At 40.3% G+C, this 22,964-nt stretch overlaps 1 protein-coding gene across 1 annotated transcript in view; it reads left to right on the top strand.

Annotated features, from left to right (window-relative positions):
• Positions 1–22,964, top strand: part of vps37d (VPS37D subunit of ESCRT-I) — a 59,587-nt gene that overhangs the window by 17,867 nt on the left and 18,756 nt on the right. Inside the window, exon 2 of the mRNA XM_061898919.1 lies at positions 2,937–3,108. Coding sequence (XP_061754903.1) covers positions 2,937–3,108 — 172 coding nt within the window. The remainder of the gene's footprint in view (positions 1–2,936; positions 3,109–22,964) is intronic.

The raw sequence follows: 22,964 nt of genomic DNA, 5'->3' as shown, positions 1-22,964 counted from the left end.
CGGACGATATGAAATTCTCTTCATTCTGTAGCGAGTGACTTTTCAAATGATGCTACATATTAGCAGTAATGCTACTTTTTATAGCAACGCTTTTGCCCCACAATTGACAAATTACGGTTGTCTGTTCGACATATTCCCACTTGAAGCCGAACCTTTCTTGCTTGCTTTCTGTGTTTAATCGGTTAGGCTACTAAGATAATATACTAATAAATGCAGTTAATTTTTTTTCTAAAATAGAAGTTATTGTTATCTTGAACGAGTGTCTCTACACTGCGTATGGAAATACCTAATTAGCTGCCAGCTTGTCAGCCTGAGGACTAAGAGTAAATACTGTGTCAGTCAGAAGGGACTGACAAAGACATTAATCGGCATTGGCCGATCACATACTTTTTCACGAATATCGGCCGATACTGATCGGCAGTATTCTGAAAATCACTTTTAAAAAGTAATTAATTATAGTTACTTGTTACTTTCCCAAAAAAGTAATTGAAATACTAATGGAATCACTCATTAATAAATGTAATTATTTACTAGCGAATGTATTTAATGTTACTTTAAAAAAATAAACTTCAAATTTCTGACATGCAGTTGATATGTTTCATATCAGAGTCCTCTGTGCGTGTGTGAGCTTTTTAAAAGGCGGCGCCTATTGCCTAGTGACGTCGTTGAGGAGTTTTGTTTTTGTTTTTTTAATTTATTCGTTTCGTCAGGCAATGACATAAAAAAAAGTACAAGGTAGACAACACATAATAACATAAATTACTATAATGCAAAAGGTAATGTACAGTATGTAAGCATGAGTGTGTTATCTTTAGCAGTTACCAGCGGCATACTGCAGTTTTTTGACTCCGATGCCAGCTCTTTTGAAACGTTTCACCAGATTGTGTTACCTCTGGCTAACAAATAGTTTGAATGTGTTTCGATGGCTGTCATATCTTCTTGTCATTAATCTGTCGTTCATTATTCCCATTTTGTGCATATGTGTATGTTGTTGTCTGCTGTGTCACAGTGTGATGGTACCGCTTCCTATTTGATATCAAGTATATTTTAGTGCGATGCTGCTTGATATTTTCTGACCTAAATGTAATTATTTATATTACTCGTTAATAGCAAAATCTAACCCCATTATTACTAGAGGTGGGGGGAAGTAATCGATTTTTAGTTGCATCGCAATTTAGACAAGGAGGATTATCGAATCAATTAGTAAACATCAATAATCAAATTATTTATTGTAAATAAAGTAATGCAGACAGTTACTATCTAGCACTTATGGTCCAGTTTTGCACACGTTATCATTGATTTAATATATTTTGGAATTAATTTAACTGTTTCTTATTTCAAATTATTATTATTTTTTGCAAGTGATAAACACTTATATAGTGAAACAAAAATAAATGTAACACTGCATAAATATACATAATTTAAAGAAGCATCAATAATCGAGTTTTAATGGAATCGTAGTAGAATCGTGAGGTGCCCAAAGATTCCCACCTTTAGTTATTATATAACGCTGCTGATCGATCAACACATCCCTAGTTTATATAACAGCAGTCACATCTGGATTTGCACCAAAATGCAACGGATGGGGTTACTCTTTTGCCTGTATGTTAGGCACCAGCTACTCACTCACGCAATTTTGTGAAAATTGGTTATGTGATTTTTGTGTAGCAAACAATCCCCTTGGCTAATAATGGACTGTGAGATTGTAGAGGCCAGTTTCAATCAATCAATCAATCAATCAATGATTACTTATATAGCCCAAAATCACTAGTGTCTCAAAGGGCTGCACAAACCACTACGACATCCTCGGTAGGCCCACATAAGGGCAAGGAAAACTCACACCCAGTGGGACATCGGTGACAATGATGACTATGAGAACCTTGGAGAGGAGGTAAGCAATGGATGTCGAGCGGGTCTAACATGATACTGTGAAAGTTCAATCCATAATGGATCCAACACAGTCGCGAGAGTCCAGTCCAAAGCGGATCCAACACAGCAGCGAGAGTCCCGGTCACAGCGGAGCCAGCAGGAAACCATCCCAAGCGGAGGCGGATCAGCAGCGCAGAGATGTCCCCAGCCGATACACAGGCAAGCAGTACATGGCCACCGGATCGGACCGGACCCCCTCCACAAGGGAGAGTGGGACATAGGAGAAAATGGTCTAAAAAGGGAGTCTATCTAAAGGCTAGGGTATACAAATTAGTTTTAAGGTGAGACTTAAATGTTTCTACTGAGGTGGCATCTCGAACTGTTACCGGGAGGGCATTCCAGAGTACTGGAGCCCGAAATGAAAAAAACTCTATAGCCCGCAGACTGTTTTTGGGCTTTGGGAATCAATAATAAGCCGGAGTCTTTTGAACGCAGATTTCTTGCCGGGACATATGGTACAATACAATCGGCAAGATAGGATGGAGCTAGACCGTGTAGTATTTTATACGTAAGTAGTAAAACCTTAAAGTCACATCTTAAGTGCACAGGAAGCCAGTGCAGGTGAGCCAGTACAGGCGTAATGTGATCAAACTTTCTTGTTCTTGTCAAAAGTCTAGCAGCCGCATTTTGTACCAACTGTAATCTTTTAATGCTAGACATGGGGAGACCCGAAAATAATACGTTACAGTAGTCGAGCCGAGACGTAACAAACGCATGGATAATGATCTCAGCGTCTTTAGTGGACAGAATGGAGCGAATTTGAAACCCATCATCTAGGACGGCGTTGACCTCTCTGTGCTGTGTAGTGGAAAAACGGTCATGGTTTTCTGGCGATTCAGGCCTCGCCGGGGCCACTGTCAAGGTGTTCCTGCCTGTTAACAGTAATCAGTTGGGACAGCTTGCTGTGACGCTATCACGCAGACAACAAGCTTCTGTGGGCTCGTTCAGGTCACGCCATCTCACATCCTGATTAGTTTAGTTAGTTATTTTTTGTCTTTTTCTTTCAGTTTCAGGAACTTCAGGTGGACAGGGAGATGCTTCTGGCGTCCAATAGGAGCGTGGCTGAAGAGAGCCTGACTCGACGGCCCTGCCTTAATAACGGCAAACTCCAATTGGCGGAGAAATACAAGCAACTTTCCAAGCTGGCGGCCACTTGTTATGAAAAACACAGTCAACTTGGTGAGTTTACAGAGGGGGTTGGAGGTTGTTTTAAGTCCGCATCAGATGCCTGTGAAAATAGTATTTAACTAGATGGTTCTGGGGTCACTTTTTTTTAGAAAGTTAAAAACCTGAGGTCTGATCCCTCTTCTATATATTGCAGCGAGTCAAAGATCCTATAGAGGTGTTTTTCTGTTTTAAGGAACTAAAGTAAAAAAATAAATAAAAAATGATCCAATGTCTTATGCAACTCATCTGTTTTTATGAACCTACTGCCAAAAATGGAAGTCAAAGGTCCTCTTTCTGACAGGAGCATTCTGCTGTTTAAAGATCTAATGCAAAAAGCTCCTCAAAGATCCCTCAATATGACAGGAACACTCCTATTGGCGACCTACTGCAAAGATCCTCTATATTGACAAATATGATCTATTGCAAAAATCTTCTATATTGACATAAGTGATCCACTGCTAATATTGTCCACGTAGACCTACTGCAAACATCCTTACAAAGATCTTCTTTATCAGGGGTTTCCAAAGTGTGGAGCCAATCTTGGCCATCAGCAAGATTTATTAGCCCTCAACATGTTCTAAACAAATTAATGGATTAATTATCAATGATGTATATAAAATTTAACACTAACAACTATTTGTTTAGTCACTTATAACATACAAGCTAAGATAACAATGTTTTTGTTTGTTTAAATAGCTTATCATATGCTGAGAACATTTGTAATACACAAAATGTATCAAATCATTCTTTCATTTTTGGTCATGTTTGCCCTCGGTCCAAAAAGTTTGGACACCCCTGCTCTATATAGACTACGGAAGGACCCAGGGCTTACTCTATTATTAACAATGGATTGGTTATCTTCATCTTTATTTTAATGATATTAAAAATGATATCCAACCTACTTACAGTTTAACAGGATGCATGTCATGATATAAAACCATGTGTTAATCACATATGTTATTATTAAGGCTTGGGTCAGGCTGATTACAAAAATGATTATTAATCAAATATATTGAAAAAGGAGCTCATTAAAACTGATTAAAAAAAAAAGATTCATACAATTACGCAGTGCTAAAATTAATACATTCTAACTAAATAATATTATGTAATGAAAATAATGTTTCCTAAACGGTCAATAATTTTTAAGTAATCATGAGAATAGAGCTTCAGCACTTAAGTCGTTATTTTTGTGCTTAAGAAACTTCCCTATGACTTCAGCGCCAGACTTCACACTACACTGTCTTGTTCGAGTTAAACACACCACACAACGTCTGTGTTTTGTTCAGAAGCTAATAAAAATGAAAGAATAAATTATCAAATTCAAAAGATGGTTTGACAAAGACGGACTATCTTTGAATTTAAGTAATACGGCAGAAGAGAAAGTCCAACAAAAATACAAATAGACAGAATGGACACTGAAAGAGTAAAATAAACCACATTTTGAGTGTAATATTAGATTATAGTGAATCAATAAAGTTTAAAAATCTAAAAGCACAGGCATAGCGCAGTGATTACAAATACATTGGGGGCAGCCACCACAGTTGACCAACTTGTTTTTTAGTCTGTAACAGAAAATACTGTATTTAATATGCATCAATTTTACAAAAAAAAATTAAATAAATCCTGACTGACTAAAACCATTCGATTCTGAAAAATCTAATTTCAAAACTCAATAATTATAATAAATTAAAATTGATCAGTGAACCTACCAAAACAACCTACCACTTGAACCTACAAAACAAAGATTAATAAAACAATTTGTGCTGATAATAAAAAAATCCCCCAAAAAGAAGTCCAGGATTAATAGCTACAATGAGCACATTTTATCGTGCACATCTATTTTGAAGCAGGGTTTGAAATATGTTACTGATAAAGCATTGTAACATTAAACAGTTTGCTTTTTTTGTTTGTTTTTTTCTCTTTTTTTGGGTGGCATTGTTGGGATATAAACAAAATATATATTAGTTTGACATTTAGGGCAGATAATAGATGTATGATGCATGCAAATATGATGTAATAGCTAGGAATGTCGGATGCTAGAGGTCCAAAAGTAAATTTAAAAAAATTATAAACAGTTTGAATAGTAACACAGTGTTTGGATATAGGAAAATACAACACTGTACTTTAATCTAGTGATTATTTGGCAGACCACAGTTTGGGAATCCTTGCTCTACATGATAGCAGTAAGTTGTGTAACTGCGATAAAAATGTCACAGGTTCAAATCCCAGTGCTGGACGGTTAAATGCGGATATGTTAGGGGTGATTTTTCGATGACCAAAGTTTAATGTACCGAGACATTTAAGTAACGTGCTGAAAAAGTATGCTAAAAATGTTGGAACGCGTCCTGTGATGTCAAAACTGTCAGGCGTGAATCTCTTAGTTCTCTTTTGACTGGGAGTTAGAAGTCTTCAGACTGAGGAAAACCTTGACGTTGGCATTGACGAGAGTTCAGTCGCTCGGCAAAAGTCTCAGCATGACTGCAGTTTGGTCATGGGAACCTGAAGGGACGTATCAAATAGCAGCGGGGAGCTTTGCCGCAGTTGTCGGGGAATTTATGGGGTGAAAGGGGGCCTGCATGGACTTTGTCGAAGCAAGACGAGGCAGCACTAGCTGATGCCCCCTCACAGCTTCAGCCCTAAATTTTTAAGCCTCAAGGGTACGCCAGGCAAAAAAAAATCCTGTCAGTGTTGGAGCGGCGCCAAATATCAGAAGATGAAGTAAATCCTAACCGCCTTCACTTCCAGAGGAAGTTGAACAAGTGCTGCTTATTTATAACTGGGAGCGTTAGCTTTGATGGATCAGCACAAAGTTTTCTTCTTTCCTCATGAAAATCATTTCTGCCTCAGCCTTAGCTCCGAGGCAGCTGTGGAAGTTTGGCGGATTTCTAAACTTCCTGTGTCAGCGTGCGTGTGTGTGTGTGCACGTGCATGATACACACGCAATACCACCTCCACTGCAAGGCAGGCTGAGAGCGTTTTGGTGGAGGGGGGTGGTGTGTGGGGAAAGGGTGGTTGTCCTTCCTCTGCAACACAGCTGAGTCTCATTTGGGCATCAAGGGGTTTGGACATAAGAGGCATGATTTTTTTTTTTCATAGCATTTTTTAATGAAATTACAATTCAGGAATGCTGTAATATTCTTGTCAGGCCTATTGGTGATGATACTTAATTTGCTTGCTTTTTGTTATTTTCAGACATTTTCAATATCCCTTGTCCATGACAATTTTATAGCACTTTCTATAGGTTGTGGTAGGCTAAGTATAACATTTCAGATTTTTTTCAGAATTTCACAAAATTTACAATCTTTACTGATTTTTTTTCCCCCTACTTTTTACGGAAACCAATTTGTACAAATGACAGAGGTCATTCAAAACAGGTTTTGCTTTTATTTGATCAAAACTAATTAGTTTGAAATGACACTGCATACACTGCATCTTACTCTTAACAAAATTAAAAATGGTATAATGTTCTTTTTAGTCCAGATATATATCGGATTTATCAATGCAATAAATTAATAAGAGTTTCCTCTGGGAGGCAATACTTCTGCTTGAATAGAATACTTGTGCGAACAAAAATGTTTTGCCAGTGTAAATGCTCCAAAGTGCTTCAAATCTGATCTTTTGGCATCAGACTCGGGCCACATCAGGAGGTAGTCCAAATCCGATTAGAATCTGATCTTTTCGAAGGTGACTTCAATTTCAACGCGATGCACCCTTTTTCATCATTTTTTGGGCAAGCTACGTCACTCGTGTCGCCGGGAAAGACTCAGTCGCCAGTCTAAAGTGGGTATTTCATCACAGTATCCGGTTTCCGTGAGCAAAGTCTATTTAAGATAACCAAATTTTCGGTGCACCACTTGTCAATAGTGCTCAAATAATAGGCTATATGTAATATCCATCCATCCATTTTCTACTGCTTGTCCCTTTTGGGGTCGCGGGGGGTCGTTGGAGCCTATCTCAGCTGCATTCATATATGAATATATATTTTGATTCCGAAGAAATAGTGATTGTTGATGATTTGGTGCAATTGCTTACCTATAAGTTGAAAAATAAAGCTCCCGTAGATCCTCGCTGATGTCTGTCTCCTCTACTTAACCATAAACAGATTACAAATCTCTCAAATATATTACACTATATACATCCAATCATACATTATATTACTATAATTTACTTTCACGTAAAAAAACACTCATTTTAAGATGTTGCGACTTATTTTATTTTGTAGTAATAGCAACTTCATCCCGATTAACTTCCTTTGTTTTCGTTTTATCAAAGTGCGCATGCAAGTGACGTTGTGACCATTTTGGGGCCTGTGCACGTTTACATTGGAGTCTGATAAAAAATCCCATTTTACTTGCAGTGTAAACAGTCAGCTGGTAAAAATCAGATCTCCAAAAAAATCCAATTTGGGCCACTTTGGCTCGCAGTGTAAACATAGGCCCCTTCTACACTAAGGTTATCCAGGGTAAATCCCACCTAACCTTATTCTTGTCTACACACAGACACACAATGGTCGTTTAAGACCACCTCGCCCCCTCCGTCCGCTGGCGCAACTCCACCTAGTACTCGTGTGTGGAAAATGCGCACGTCATAGTCACCTCCAGTGTTGCTTTGTGTGCAAGTTCTTAAATTAAATTTAACTTATATGAACAATATCCATTGTTGTGGTATTTCAATTAACTGGAGTCCAGTGTGCTGTGGAGCCCTATTGTAGTGAATAACACCTGAGACATCATAAATTAATCAAATATTTAATGGACACATGAAAGTAAACAACGTGATAAAGAACATTTTACATCAATCAATCTAGGGATTTAGAAACAGTATCTGGTCAGAACACTCCTCACTCTTTTGCCTTCACCTTCATTGTTCGTCCGTTTTTGGTGACTTTATATACTCTGGACCTAGATGTTGAGTCCACAACATACATGGCGGACAATAACTGCTTTGCCAGTCCAAATGCATCAAAGTTTTCCGTGGTCTTCCCTCGTCGGCTAGGTAATACAAAGCACATGCTACCACATTGTCGTTGTCTCTCTTTCGACAAATGGACTAAGTTTTTCGGTAAGTAGAGACATAGCTGACCTGGACATTCCAAAGTTCTATGAGAAGTGTTGTATCTGAAATAGCTGCAATCGCTTTCTCTTAAGGTATTGATGTGGGATTTCCACAAGGGTCCGTACATGTAGAGGAAGGGAAAACACTGTATGTCTGGATGACTCGCCTCCATCTCTAGTGTTTACCTTCACGTGGAAAAAGGTTCTTATGAAGCTGGCTGTGGCACGTTCTTTCCGACGTCACTTCCTGTGTGGGGCGCGTTCTTTCTGGCGTCACTTCCTCTCCGAACTTGGTTTGTAAAGGATTGATGAGTCCATACAAAGCTAAGAGGCAGAGATTCAAGAAATACACGGCGTGTAAAAAATTATCCAAGGAGGGAGACCTTAAACAATGGTTTAATGTGACTGAGACAATGCTTGGGCTAAATAATTATTAAATTAAGGAGTTATCCGGCTTAATGTAGACAGGGCCATTGTCTAAAAGTGCACTCTGTGTGAGTCAATGGCCTTAAGGGCAGTCCACCAAACATGTATGTGTTAAACAGACAACTCTTTTTACCCGTGCTAAAGCATCTATTTATTTAGCTGCCACTCCTAAGGCAGAAAAAAAGCCCTTTGACGCACATGTCAAGACCTTTTAAAGAACCCTGTCATCAGACACCACCCGTGATCCTGCGGAATTGTGAAATTTCGGCAAACTCAAGTATCGTTTTTTTGGGCCTGGAGCAAACCATCGTGAGGTTGTCAGATAAGGTGTCGTGTTGGTCCGGTGACGCATGTGTCCTTGGTGTCTGATGTCTCGCAGTCTCTGGTTCCGTGTTCCTTGCACAGCTGATGCACGCGGGTCCAGGCGTCGATCACCTTCAAAAAATAAATGTAGCTGGACATGTTCTTCTTTGATGTAACAAGATTGCTGAGCCCATGTGAACTGCCCATGACTTTTTCTTCACAGCCGCTCTGCAAGGCTTGACAGCATCACGCTCGTCGTGCGGTTTAGCCTCCATAGAATTTGGGAACGATTGATGTGTTGCTGTCTAGTGATGACAACAACGAGACTGCATTTACTTTCCTTTAATCTTTTTTAATTCCCGTGCCAATATCTTTCTTCTACAGCGTAGATGAGGAAATGATCTCATGCCAGAAACGGTTATAATGTGGAATTGACCGCATTAAGTCTCTAAAATATGAGCGTGACTATTTTAATGTTGCAGCAGATTCCTAAAAACTCTAGCAGGTGTTTAGAGCTCTGGTCATGTAGAATATCTTTTAATTAGTATATTCTTCTGTAGGTCTTTAACCCTTTTATTATTCCAGGATTTGGGCTAAAACATAAACAATTTAAGATTTAAACGTGGTACCCGATGTAAAGTTGTCCATGAACTATTTACAGTAGAGGCGTGGCTGTATGGGTACCTTTCACATTCCAAACAATACGGTGCCAATTCCTGCTACCTGGAGGAATTGGTAGCTTTAATCAATCGTACCAATAATTGGTACTTTTAAGTATGTTCATGCGGTGAGAAATGTTAGTTTATTAGGATGATGATATTTTTATTTAACATTTAACAGTGAGGTAATCAGTCAATCACATTTTATTAATACAACCCTTTATCACAAATGTCTTGAACAACTTCACAGACTCACGAAACCCTAAGTATAATTTACAGTATCAATTTATTTCAGTTAGTTGTAGGTGTTTTGCCGTAGTCAGGAAGTAGTCTTTGACATTAAGTTATAGGGCTGTTAAACTTTGGGCACCACACAATTTAAATTGATTCGATTTTGGGGGTAACGATTTGATGCAGGGTCTATTCAGGATTCAAAAAAATTCTCTATTCAAAATCAATATTGTTTTAATAAAATTGGGTGCTAGTTCTGTGACTAACTACATTCCTCCATAAAATAGATGAACAGATTTGATACATTTCTATAAAACTTAAAAGAAAAGTGGTTTTGTTGAATAACATTTTACACAAACATTTGATGAAGTCAAATGCAAATAAGGCATCAAGAGAAGTATCCAACATTTATCTTTTGTAAAGTAAATCTGTACAGAAATTATGGGCATCTACATCAACAATATGTTTTGCCAGGACAGATTTTGAAAATCAATTTTTGATTTTTGTTGAACCGATTAAGAATCGTTACAATCGCGATTAATCCGAAAATCAATTTCTTTGATACCCCTATTAAGTTAAATGCCAGTCTTGTCTTTTGTTGTGGGCTACAAATTATTTTGTTTGTACTCAAGCATGTGAAATTTCCGCGAAAACGCATAAATCTGTGTTTTGAAATATTCACTTGGGTGGTTTTTTTAAAGAAAATACCAATACAAATACAATTTATCAAAATATCACTTGGGTGTTTTTTTTTAAAGAAAATACCAATACAAATACAATTTGTAAAATAAATTACTAATTTCTATCTCCTCAGCCGCAAGAACTCACTTGTTCCTCTTGCCTAAACAGCGCACTGAGTTACAGGACAAGCTAATATGATTGTTGTAAGCTTGTTTCAGTGCTCCAAAAATAAACAAAAGAAAAAATATCCCACCATGGTCGAGAGCACCAAAAATAAGCTTGCTAGTTAGTTAACCATCCAGCTAGCTTACTTGTGTTTGCCCAGACACGACGTTGACGGCTACCCACTTTGCATTTTTTTGCTCATTTAGTTATTTTTGCTTGTAACGAGCAAATAAAAATCTGCCAAAGGAACAAGTCAAAATTGTCTCTTTGCTAAATTTCTTGAAATAGGAAATTAGCAATTAAAGCTTATTATTAACTATACTTACTAGTATTGTGGAGTTTTGTGTCTTATAACAAACTTGTGATGCGCAAAACTAGTATTATTTCCTCAGAAGAAGTATTACCTTAAAATAAGTTCTTCTGTCTCACTGAAAAATGACTATTGAGGGGATTTTAACTTTTATTAAGTGTGTTTAGATATTTCGACTACAAATTTTGAATAATTAATTGGTGAGATTGTGATTTTTTCCAGTGCAGCATGGTGTGGCTCATGCATTCAGGCTAACTGAAGTTATAATCCGTGTGTAGAATATGCGCATCTGATTAAAATTATGTAAGTGTGCAGGAGTGCGAGTGTGTATTTTCTATTCTATTGACCTTTTACATGAAGCCCTTTTTGTTTGCGTTTCTATCTGCTGTTGAAATACGGTCATCCAACATTGTTGTTTTTTTTTTACCAAGCCCTCAGTTTTGATTGTTTCCTGGAATGGTGTAAATCAGTCCAATCTTAAAAAAAAAGAAAAAGGAAAAAAGAAAAAGAAATACTTTTTAAGCAGCATAAAATAATTTTAGCAAACGGGGGCAGCATTAAAAGATTATCTAAAATTGACATGGTCATCAATTGACGTTCCTCCCGACCGTGAATATTCGTCATTGTTCACATCTTATACAAACGTGCATCTTGAGCACATGTGAAGACGAAATTGTCATTTCCTAGCAGTCATAAAAAAAATCTCCTTGCAGGCCTATTAATCTTTCATTCATTGATGTCAGGCGCTTGCCTTTTACCAGAAAAGTAGCACTTTGAAAAAAAGTGATCTTAGAGAAAGTCAAAATAATTGATGGCATTGTAACAGCAGGAAACACAATTCTTCCATTCCTCCACAAAGATGTCAACTTTGGCAGGCCGGGAGGGGTGGTGGGAAGCATTAGAACATTCCAGCTAGCTATCTGCAGCTGATTATACACATTTAGGTCATTATACATAAATATCACAGATGGGGCCTCGCAAGACACGACGCGTGGGCACCGGAGGCGGTAAAAAACTGGCCAACAAATCAGGGGTGACCTTAGACCCCGCATCATTGCCGTCTTCCGTTTCCTTGCGTCACCAACGCTGCATTTTGGCGAAGCCACCTGCTGACGCCGAAACGAGTGAGAATTAACTCCATGTAACAATCTGCTTTTTCTTAGACAGAAATAACGTTTGCAAAATCCCGTCATGTTGAACCTTTTTTTCATAACCCCCCAATTCACACACACATTTGTTCTTTAACTGGGCTGAATGCTGTCAATCAAGCGCCATTCTGTTTTTTATAATTTTCCCTAAGAATACAACCAAATCCAATTTAGGAATGACTTGCCAATACGGTTAGACAAGGGGTGTCTAAGTCATTTTAGATCGGGGGCCACATGGAGAAATATCTACTTGCAAGTGGGTGGGACTGGTAAAAATCACAGCACGATAACTTAAAAATAAAGACAACTTTAGATTGTTTTCTTTGCTTAAAAGTAGAACAAGCACATTCTGAAAATTTACAAATCATAATGTTGTTGTTGGGTTTTTTTTTACACTTACATGCTTCGGTTAATAATATGGTTAATAATATGGGGCGGTATAGCTCGGTTTGTAGAGTGGCCGTGCCAGCAACTTGAGGGTTGCAGGTTCGATTCCCGCTTGTGCCATCCTAGTTATGGCCGTTGTGTCCTTGGGCAAGACACTTTACCCACCTGCTCCCAGTGCCACCCACACTGGTTTAAATGTAACTTAGATATTGGGTTTCACTATGTAAAGCGCTTTGAGTCACTAGAGAAAAGCGCTATATAAATATAATTCACTTCACACTTCACTTTATTTGTCGTTACTTATACTTTCTGAATAAATTTTGTGATAATGTTCATCAGTCAACTCCATCCACCCATCCATTTTCTACCGCTTATTCCCTTTGGGGTCGCGAGGGGCGCTGGTGCCTATCTCAGCTACAATCGGGCGGAAGGCGGTGTACACCCTGGACAAGTCGCCACCTCATCACAGCATCAGTCAACTCATTGGTGTTTATTTTCAATCTATCAGGATAAAAAATATCAAAATCCAATTACTTTTAGCAAAAAATATAGTCACTTTGTTTTAACCCGTCTTCGGAAGTCAAGATTTTGGGTGTGATTTTTGACTCTGAGATTTGTTTTATTCCACACAATAAATACTTCACTAAAAAAAAGTTTTATCGAGTCTGCCCTATTCTCTCTCGGTCCAACATGGAGACGATAATGCATGCTGTTTTTTAAATGTTTTCAAATGTAAAGCACCTTGTGCTACATTTTATATGTATAAGTGCTATGCAAGTAAAGTTTAATTGATTTAAATATTTTAGCTACACATTGTAATTTCCGGAGCAAACCACAGGCTCCTCAGCTGCTTCACTCAAGCCTCAGAAATGGCCAAAGCATCACTGAACTTCGAACACTTGCACTTATGAAGATGAGGATTTCTCTAGCAATGCTCATTCTTTCTCTTGACTGACTGGCAGATGCATTTGCTGGAGTGAGACCAACTCTGTAACAAGTATTATACTGTAAATCTTTAGTTGAATCGCCCTGCAGCAGAGCAAAATGTGTACAACCGGACTGTGTTTTATTGTTATGCTGGGTGTGGTCGGTCGGCTGTAACCATCAGTACCACACACACTCTCTGACTCAGAACAGACATGTCTTTCATGACCATTTCCTTTTGAGAACTAAGAGAGTGTGGTAACTGGAGCATAGACTGCACATTATTATATTTGACATGACCTTACAGTATATGACTCTGAAGTTAACTATTCAAGATGTTAATAAAGTCTTTCCTCATGCTTCCACCAGCCTTCTGGAGGAACGTTTTGGGCAAAGTTTTTTGGGGATTTTTTTGAAGTGGGAGCATGGTGCAGCAACAGGAAACACGCGGTGTGGGAATAGCGGGGCGACCTGACACCATGTGTGCAGCAGCAGGGTACAACGTCGTATCCCAGCGGGGCCAACAGCACATTAGCCTCATGTAATACCACTTTTTCACTCCCCCTCTCGATCTTAAGGCCCCGGGTGACTCTCCAAACCAGTATCTGTTTGCTTGCCGTTTTACTCCACCAAGTGGCTGATAGGGGCATAAATTAAAACACAACCAGTATAAAATTCATGGTGGTGAAAGATCCTCTATATAACGAAGCTCTCTGTTTAAAGAACCTTCCATCCATTCATCCATTTTCTACCACTTGTCCCGTTCGGGGTCACAGGAGTTGCTGGAGCCTATCTCAGCTGCATTCAGGCGGAAGGCCGTGTACACTCTGGACAAGTCGCCACCTCATCACATGGCCAACACAGATAGACAGACAACATTCACACTCACATTCACTCACTAGGGCCAATTTAGTCTTGCCAATTAACCTGCTGAAAAAAAATAGTCTGCTAAATTGGCCTCACTTTCCACCTGTTTGAGGTTTTATCAGCTACAACCCAATTTACTAACCCCTCTATTTGAGAACTTTTTTGATTTACAAACTTTTAGATGGAGCCAAATATGACTCTGTGTGCAAACCGTGACTCTGTGTATGAACGCTTCATTCCTTCATTCGCCTTGTGTCCCGCCTGCAGGCAAAAAGCAAGGCGAAGAGCTTTTTCGGGGAGGTGTCATTTGCTGCGCAGTACAATACGAGTCACTTCTCAGAGCTTTTGTCTAGTTTTGTCCATTTTGCTAACTCAATATGTGTCCCAAATAGACAACAGACCTGCATGGAAAAGGGGGAATCGCTGTGGACTAAAAAAATAAATAAAATAAAATACATCAATGGCACTGAGAAGTATGGGATATCGGCGACGCAGGCTTTGTACAAGGGCAAGTTTTAATTGATGATAATGTGCACAGAGACTAAGATTGGACTGATTTACACCATTCCAGATCCTGAGTTGTCCTGGGTTCAATCCCGGGCTCGGGATTTCTCTGTGTGGAGTTTGCATGTTCTCCCCGTGACTCCGTGGGTTCCCTCCAGGTACTCCGGCTTCCTCCCACCACCAAAAACATGCACCTGGAGATAGATTGATTAGCAACACTAAAATTGACCCTAGTGTGTGAATGTGAGTGTGAATGTTGTCTATCTGTGTTGGCCCTGCGATGAGATGGCGACTTGTCAAGGGTGTACACCGTCTTCCGCCCAAATGCAGCTGAGATAGGCTCCAGCGACCCCCCGCGACCTCAAGCGGTAGAAAATGGATGGATGGATGGATGGAGACTAGACTTTTCTGGGAAAAGGTGCCAAAGCAAACTTGTGTCGCAGCGGAGGAGAACACTACCTCACACACATCCATCCACCTTACCCCGTCCCTTTCTCCCTCTTTCTGCTCCTTTCTCGTCAGCTCCTCCTTTGCCGATGTTAATGTAAGTGAATTTTACTTTTAAATGTTTATTATTGTGCCAAATTTGGTTGTCAAAGTTATACGTTTTTTGTGATTTTTGATCGTTTGTGAAGGCACCAAAGGGACTTGTGTGTGCACCTGTGTTGGCAGAGCAGCGCATGCAGAACACAGCAGCTTGTTGTTGTTTCGGCTTGTTGAGAAAGGGATAGTTGGTCAAGTTTGTTTGATATACAGCACATTTTATGTTGTGTTCAAAGTGTACAAACTCATTAATCATATTTACATTGTTTCTGGTGAAAACAATTGCTTCATTATACAAACTTTTTGATTTTTGAACCTAGTTCAAGAACCAATTAAGTTGTAAATATGAAGTTCCACTGTATAGGAGTTGTTAATATATACAAAAAATTGTAGATATTTGCCATTGTGTTTCTACCTTAGGCCCTTTAGGCAGCTTACCAATTGTGCCTGAGGGGTATTGTGCCCACTGACTGTGTAAGATCAATTTAGCTTTGCTTTAAGCTTTGTGAATGTCGCCTACCTACTCACTTAACACTGCCTCTGTATTTCACACAAGGTGGGTTTTTTTCACAATTTCCCGTATGATGCTCCGTGGCTTAATATCATCTCCCTGACAGAACGTGTTACTCTATTAGGATCGTAAACACTAAGTGTGACTCGATGACGCACGGCCCCTCCACATCCCCCCTCAGGTCCAATTCTCTGCCGATGCTGAATGTAGGTCACGTTCAGCCGAGTATTTGTTTTCTTGGCTGTCACCTCGCATTACACCACGTTGTCTCTGAACGAACATCTGCAACGTGAGGGTCTCTCCGACAAGACCGGTTATTTTAATGCACGCATGCTTGCTTTCAGAAAAAAAAAGGGAAAAGCCTGCGCTCAGTGTGATGTCCTCTCAAAGATTATTCATGCTGTGTAATGGAGGTGTCATACCAAAAGTTTGTATACCGTATGGCCAGACTGCACTTTTGAATTGGTCACAGTTTCATAAAGCTAAGGACCTGTGGCGCCGGACCACTAGGCAAGACTTGTCTCCCACAGAGTGGTGATGTGCTCATGAAGCACCCAAATGTGTCCTGTCCCTTTTTGAGAAAGTATTCATGAGCTCAGTTTATGTAAAAAAGACCGTCTCTGTGATTCAAACCTCCCCGGGCAACCAAAAAGACCTCAAGGAAAAGATTGTTGACGTATACAAGATTAGACTGTGTTGGATCCATTATGGATTGAACTTTCACAGTATCATGTTAGACCTGCTCGACATCCATTGCTTTCCTCCTCTCTAAGGTTCTCATAGTCATTGTCACCGACGTCCCACTGGGTCATTATTGTCACCGATGTCCCACTGGGTGTGAGTTTTCCTTGCCCTTATGTGGGCCTACCGAGGATGTCGTGGTGGTTTGTGCAGCCCTTTGAGACACTAGTGATTTAGGGCTATATAAGTAAACATTGATTGATTGATTGATTGATAGAATGGGCTACAAGAAATTTGAGAATATGACCACTATCGGAGCAATATTTCTTAAATGTAAGAAATACAAGACAACCGTCAATCGTCCTTGCTCTAAAGTTCCGTGCAAAATTTCACCGCAAGGGGTAAAGACTCTGAAAAGGTCAGGGACCAGCCCAAAATTATACAAGAGGAACTGGTTGAGGATCTGAAGGGAGTTGGGACACAGTCACCAAGAAAACCAACGCATTTTACCGTCATTAATGAAATCTGCAAGGCCCCCTTGCTCAAGAAGACTCAAGTACAGGCCCGTCTTAGGCCCTGTTTACACTAAGCCGGATAAGGTTATCCAGGGTAAATCACACCTAACCTTATCCGTGTCCACACACAACAATCACTGTGAAGTTATTTAAGAGCTATATTGTAAATAGTTTGCTGTGGATTTTACATTTGTTTGCTGCGTTTTGTGTGCAAGTCTCCTTTGAACAATATCCAGTGTTGTGGCATTTCAATTAACTAGAATCCAATGGGCTGTGGGGCCCTATTGTAGTGAATCACACCTGATACATCATACATTAATCAAATCTTTATTAGAAATGAGAAAGTAGACGATGCAATAAACATTTTGCGACATGAGGGGATAATTCCATCTTTCAGCTGCTCGCTAATGGCGGCGTTAGCAAAGATGCACACTGCCTGGCCATTTCACAGTCACATCCATAAAGCAATATTTGTAGTCACACACTGGCTGTGTCACATCCGCGGGAGGAAGAGAATATTTTTTTCGGTAAATTTGAGAGTTCTCTTGCCGTCTGAGAAGTGTTGTATCCAAAATAGCTGCAATCACCCGTTGCCTTCGCTTAGGTATTGATTTGTGATTTCCAAAAGCACCTGTACATGTACAAGGAGAAGAAACACAGGCATGTCTGACTTTCTGGCATCACTTCCTGTATGGGGCGTGGTCTTTTTGGCATCACTTCCTCTCTGAACTTGCTTTGAAAACGATCAATGAGTCCATACAAAACTAAGTGTCGGAGATTCAAGAATTACACGGCTGACTTACCCGTGTAAAAATTTATCTGAGGAGGGGCACCTTAAACGCTGGTTTAGTGTGGCTGAAACGGGGCTTAAGCTAAATAATTATTCGTTTAATGGGTTAAATGACTTATTGTAGACATGGCCTCAGGTTTAACAATTGTTACAGTTACTGTTTCCATTCACTAGATTAGTTTGATTTCTTAAATAGTAAATTTTTTTGTATTTTCACACCTACGTGTCCATGCGCACTCTCCAATGCGAATATTGGTCATACACCATGTGCCTCCTGTACACCTATGATGTCACCATAGCCGTCTGCAGATCCTTACAACTTGTATTAAGTGATGTCCGCTGTAATATTGGCACAGATTCCAGATTTTACATCTTGAACGACTATGTTGATCCTAAATAGCGGACACCATGAAGAAATAATCTTGGATTGCACTACGGATATGACGCAACTACCAAAAATGTATCGGGTGGATGCAGGTCTCAAGCATAAAAAGACCAGAGGAAGAGTTTTTCCAAAGGAATTTTCGGATGAAGAATCATTCGTATTTTGTTCTGGAATCCGAATTAAGCCGCCATTTTACATTTCCTTAGGTAACGTTAAATAAATCTGTTTATTTTTTTCCTACTATCGATGCACTTCAAAATGTTCTGTTTTTATTTTTTGAAGCAAATGGTCTCCTCTTAAAAGTTAAAAAAGTACCAATGATTGTCACTCACACACTAGGTGTGGCGAAATTATTTGCTGCATTTGACCCATCAACCTTGATCACCCCCTGGGAGATAAGGGGAGCAGTGAGCAGCAGCGGTGACCACACCCAGGAATCATTTTTGGTGATTTAACCCCCAATTCCAACCCTTGATACAGAGTGCCAAGCAGGGAGTTAATGGGTCCCATTTTTTATAGTCTTTGGTATGACTCAGCCGGGGTTTGAACTCACGACCTACCGGTCTCAGGGCGGACACTCTACCACTCGGCCACTGAGTAGGTTATCATCCCAATTGTTGCTGTTTTTATTGAATGGTATTTGCTGGGCTTCACTGTAGCAGAAGGGTTAGTGTGTCTGCCTCACAATACGAAGGTCCTGAGGAGTCTGAGGTTCAATCCCGGGCTCGGGATCTTTCTGTGTGGAGTTTGCATGTCCTCCCCGTGAATGCGTGGGTTCCCTCCGGGTACTCCGGCTTCCTCCCACTTCCAAAGACATGCACCTGGGGATAGGTTGATTGGCAACACTAAATTGGCCCTAGTTTGTGAATGTGAGTGTGAATGTTGTCTGTCTATCTGTGTTGGCCCCGCAATGAGGTAGCGACTTGTCCAGGGTGTACACCGCCTTCCGCCCGATTGTAGCTGAGATATGCACCAGCGCCCCTCGTGACCCCGAAGGGAATAAGCGGTAGAAAATGGATGGATGGATGGTATTTGCTTCTGGGTTGTATCCCGCACGTAAAGACTGTAACATGCGCGATACGAAGTGTCCTCTTTGGCCGAACACACACTGGTTTCAAGTTGCATAATCCAGATGTTAATCTGACTTTTCAAAAACCGAACACGGTTTACAGCCGGACACGTATTAAATGACTACGTTTCTATGCACTAAATTAGTCTGATTTCTCAAATAATTCTGCTCTTAAGCATTCTACAACCCATGGAAACGCCTTAATCGGATCGTGTTTGGCATTTGAAAAGTTAGACTAACACACCTAGATTATGCGATTGAAAACCAAATCTAACCTTCAAATCGCACATGCGCCAGTCTCAACACACGGAATATAACCCTTAAGCGGATCCCGTTCAAAAAAAAAAAACTGAGACAACAACTGGAATGAAGAGGAGACTGTTTTTTTTTGCTTCTCAAGTCAAAAGAACGGAAGTGCAATGATGGGCGCGAAAAAAGAAACATTTATTTAAAAAGGTTGCGAACGAAGTGAAGAATGCCGGCTTCATTCGAACTCTCAAACAAATACAAGTGAGATGAAAGATAAAGAAGCAGGTATGTTACAAGGCAAATAAGAAAGCATACACAAACCTCTTCATGCTGCGTTTGTGCATCTCACACTGATTATCAATAACTCTGTATTCAACATAAGTGGCAAGCTTGTACAAACAATAGCAACCCTTATCTGAAGCGATATCAGGGCACAGACATTTTTCCTTTTGCCTTAAAACTCCTTGCATTAATCCCCAGAGCCTATTGAATAACTTTGAGACATTTGAAAGGTTTCCTTACATTCTCCTCCTGAAAATTCCTTCAAAACAACTCTGTCCCACCAGTCTTTTCTTCGGACCCACATCAAAGCAACTTTAAGGGTTTCTTGGTAGTGTTGTCAAGTTTGTGGCACAATCTAAGATAATTTCTTGAGGCTGTCAATTATTTACCAACAGCATAGTGATTAGAGATGTATTAATTGTAAGTTACAACAAGAACTAGGCTGTTGACTTGTAAGGAACCACAATGATGCCTTGTTTTTGTGTGACGTCATAGGTCAACCGGGAAATAAATACATTTATCTGCGCTGAAAGGAAATAAGCACCCCCCGTTGTACTGAAGGCACACGAATTGTTGAACTAGAGTGCAAATAGACACTGGGACTCCACAACTAGGTATGAAAATACAAAAAACTTAATTATTTCGGAAATCAGACAAATTTGTGCATGGAAACGTTGTCATTGTGATGTGGTTGAGCTCTTAGGCCTCAACTGGATGCCAAGAAATGCTGAATGTGCGGCCATCAGCTGGTTGAGCATGGAAGTGGGAAGTTCCAGTTTGTCTGCTAGGTGGTTTCAGAAGACTTCACCGCATAGAGTGGGTATTAAACGTGGTCATGGAGCATAGACTCGTAAATCAGAACCACCTGGCATCAGTTTGAACACTGAAAACGGGTGATGGCACTTCCAGCATTACAATGAACTAAAACATTCTGCCAGGTACACAAAAGAGGGGTTCGAAATTAACTAAGTGCTGCGGTCTGGTGTTTTGGTGCTTTAACACGGCATGCTGTTTTCTAATGACAGACTGGGCGGCGGGGACCAAACAACCAGTTGGTGGCCACTTTCATCAATGAGCATCTTATTTGGAGCCTTGCAAAGACGTGGTACTGATAGTGAGGTGTCGGTCGTCAACCTACTCCCAGTATGTCAAATACTGGCGCCCCGGTGAAAAGTGGTAATAAGTGAAAACGCTGGTTGTACTTGTAGATCTATAGCCCGGGTCACAGATCAGAAGATGTGAGTGCGGCATTGGGTATTTGGGAGTTTGGTTTGACATTGAGCATTTAGACATGTGCCTTCAGGATACGGGGGAAGGTTGGGTTTGCTTGCAGAGGTGGTGGTGTGTTTTTTTCTGCTGTGAACACATATATTTGTGATTGTTGTGATATGTCAAAGGAGTCTGGTTATAAAATGTAATCTTTGCTTCTTCCAACTCCTTTTTGATCTTGTTGAGTTGACTAATTGTGAGCATGAGATATGATCCAGTGTAACCTTACATGCGTGTCAAAATAAACTTAAGCACCTTAAATTCCTGGATTGGCAGAGTTAGTTTCTAGCCTTTAGTTCCAATCTGTAGAGGTAGCTGAAACTTCAAGTTGCAAAGTGACATACCCAAAACTTCAATATTTGGAGAGCATCTGTAAAAAGTAGTGGACGAGAAACCCCTGAGAGGTGTGATTAGGAAACATTTGCTTTCCAAACTATATTGACAAGAGGAAGGTCTTTAATTATTAGCAATTGCATGTTGTGCAGCGATCTAACTTGGGGAGATTACATGGCATAATTAGTGTCCATTCGTTAGCCTTTATTTTCCCCGCCCCCGTTACAACCCCCCGGTATGCGCTGAACTCAGTCTGACCTGTGGGAATTCAGCGTGGATGTCACAGCGTCCCTTGCAGGGACGAGAAACGCCTTGCAGTCGACCGGGTCACACGTGATGTTCATGACAGCCATGACTAAATTGAGTCCCCGTATTTAACGGGCTTACTGCCCATTTGTGTCGCCATACTGTGATGGTCCGTCTGCATCAGAAGTCATACTCTTAAATCAGGGTTGTTCGACTTGTTTTGGGGGCCACATTTTTCAGAAGCCTAAGAAACAGTGAAATGTCTCCCTTCACTGTTACTCTTATTTTGTAGTTAATGTTAATGCAAGGCTCTCATGGCCCTTTTAGAAGGGGCGACTCCACCCAGATCCTTTTGTTCTAAGACTGTCTAAAATAATGAGGTGACTAGAATTTAAGTTTACGGCAATGAGCTGGCAACTTGTCCAAGGTGTACCTGCGTTCCACCCGAGTAGAGCTGGGATATGCTCCAGGCCTCCACCCCCGCCACCCTGAGAGGGACAAGCTGTAGAAAACGGGGGGATGTATAGGATTGAAAATTTAACAATTTATTCTACAAAATAGGAGTAAGTCCAAACAGTGCTGTGAGAGAATGTACCGGGCTATCTAAAGGTTGAGGCGGTCTCTAAAGGGGTCGCCCATCTCTCATGCTTTTGTCCACCTAGGTGTCTACGCCTTGAAGGGTACTTGAACATAAAGTTAACTTGACGTGTGTGCCTAGCACGCACACATACTCCTCCTTTACTCTCTCCCCAGGCTTGTACTTCATGACATCACTGTTAATATATCCATCCATCCATCCATTTTTCTACCGCTTATTCCCTTTGGGGTTGCGGGGGGCGCTGGTGCCTATCTTAGCTACAATTGGGGGGAAGGATTTGTGTGTGAGAATGCATATGGTGTATTCATTGTGTTTATCTTCTTTTTAGCAAAACCAAGGCCAAAACTAGTAATTTCTAAGGTTTTCCAAGGAGAGAAAATATTCCCTCCACACTATAATAGATGGATGAACTTTATTCCCGGGCGCGGCCACCGCTGCTGCTCACTGCTCCCCTCACCTCCCACAGGGTGAACAAAGAGATGGGTCAAATGCAGAGGTTAATTTCACCACACCTTGTGTGTGTGAGACAATCATTGGTACTTTAACTGTTTTTTAAGCCATCAGAAGAGTACATTTATTTGCCACACACAATAATAGGTAAACAATAATCTTTCATGATTCTGTAGGCGACTTATCTTCACACTTTTGCCTCAATAAATGGCAGAAAGTAAAACACAAGCTATTTGTCTACACTGGTCAGAGATCCTCTATATAGCAGGAATTTTGTGCTGTTTTTAC

Source organism: Nerophis ophidion, linkage group LG04 (genome assembly GCF_033978795.1).
Source record: "Nerophis ophidion isolate RoL-2023_Sa linkage group LG04, RoL_Noph_v1.0, whole genome shotgun sequence".
Classification (NCBI taxonomy): domain Eukaryota; kingdom Metazoa; phylum Chordata; class Actinopteri; order Syngnathiformes; family Syngnathidae; genus Nerophis; species Nerophis ophidion.
Note: the sequence above shows the minus strand (reverse complement) of the source record. Positions and strands in the feature narration are given on the sequence as shown.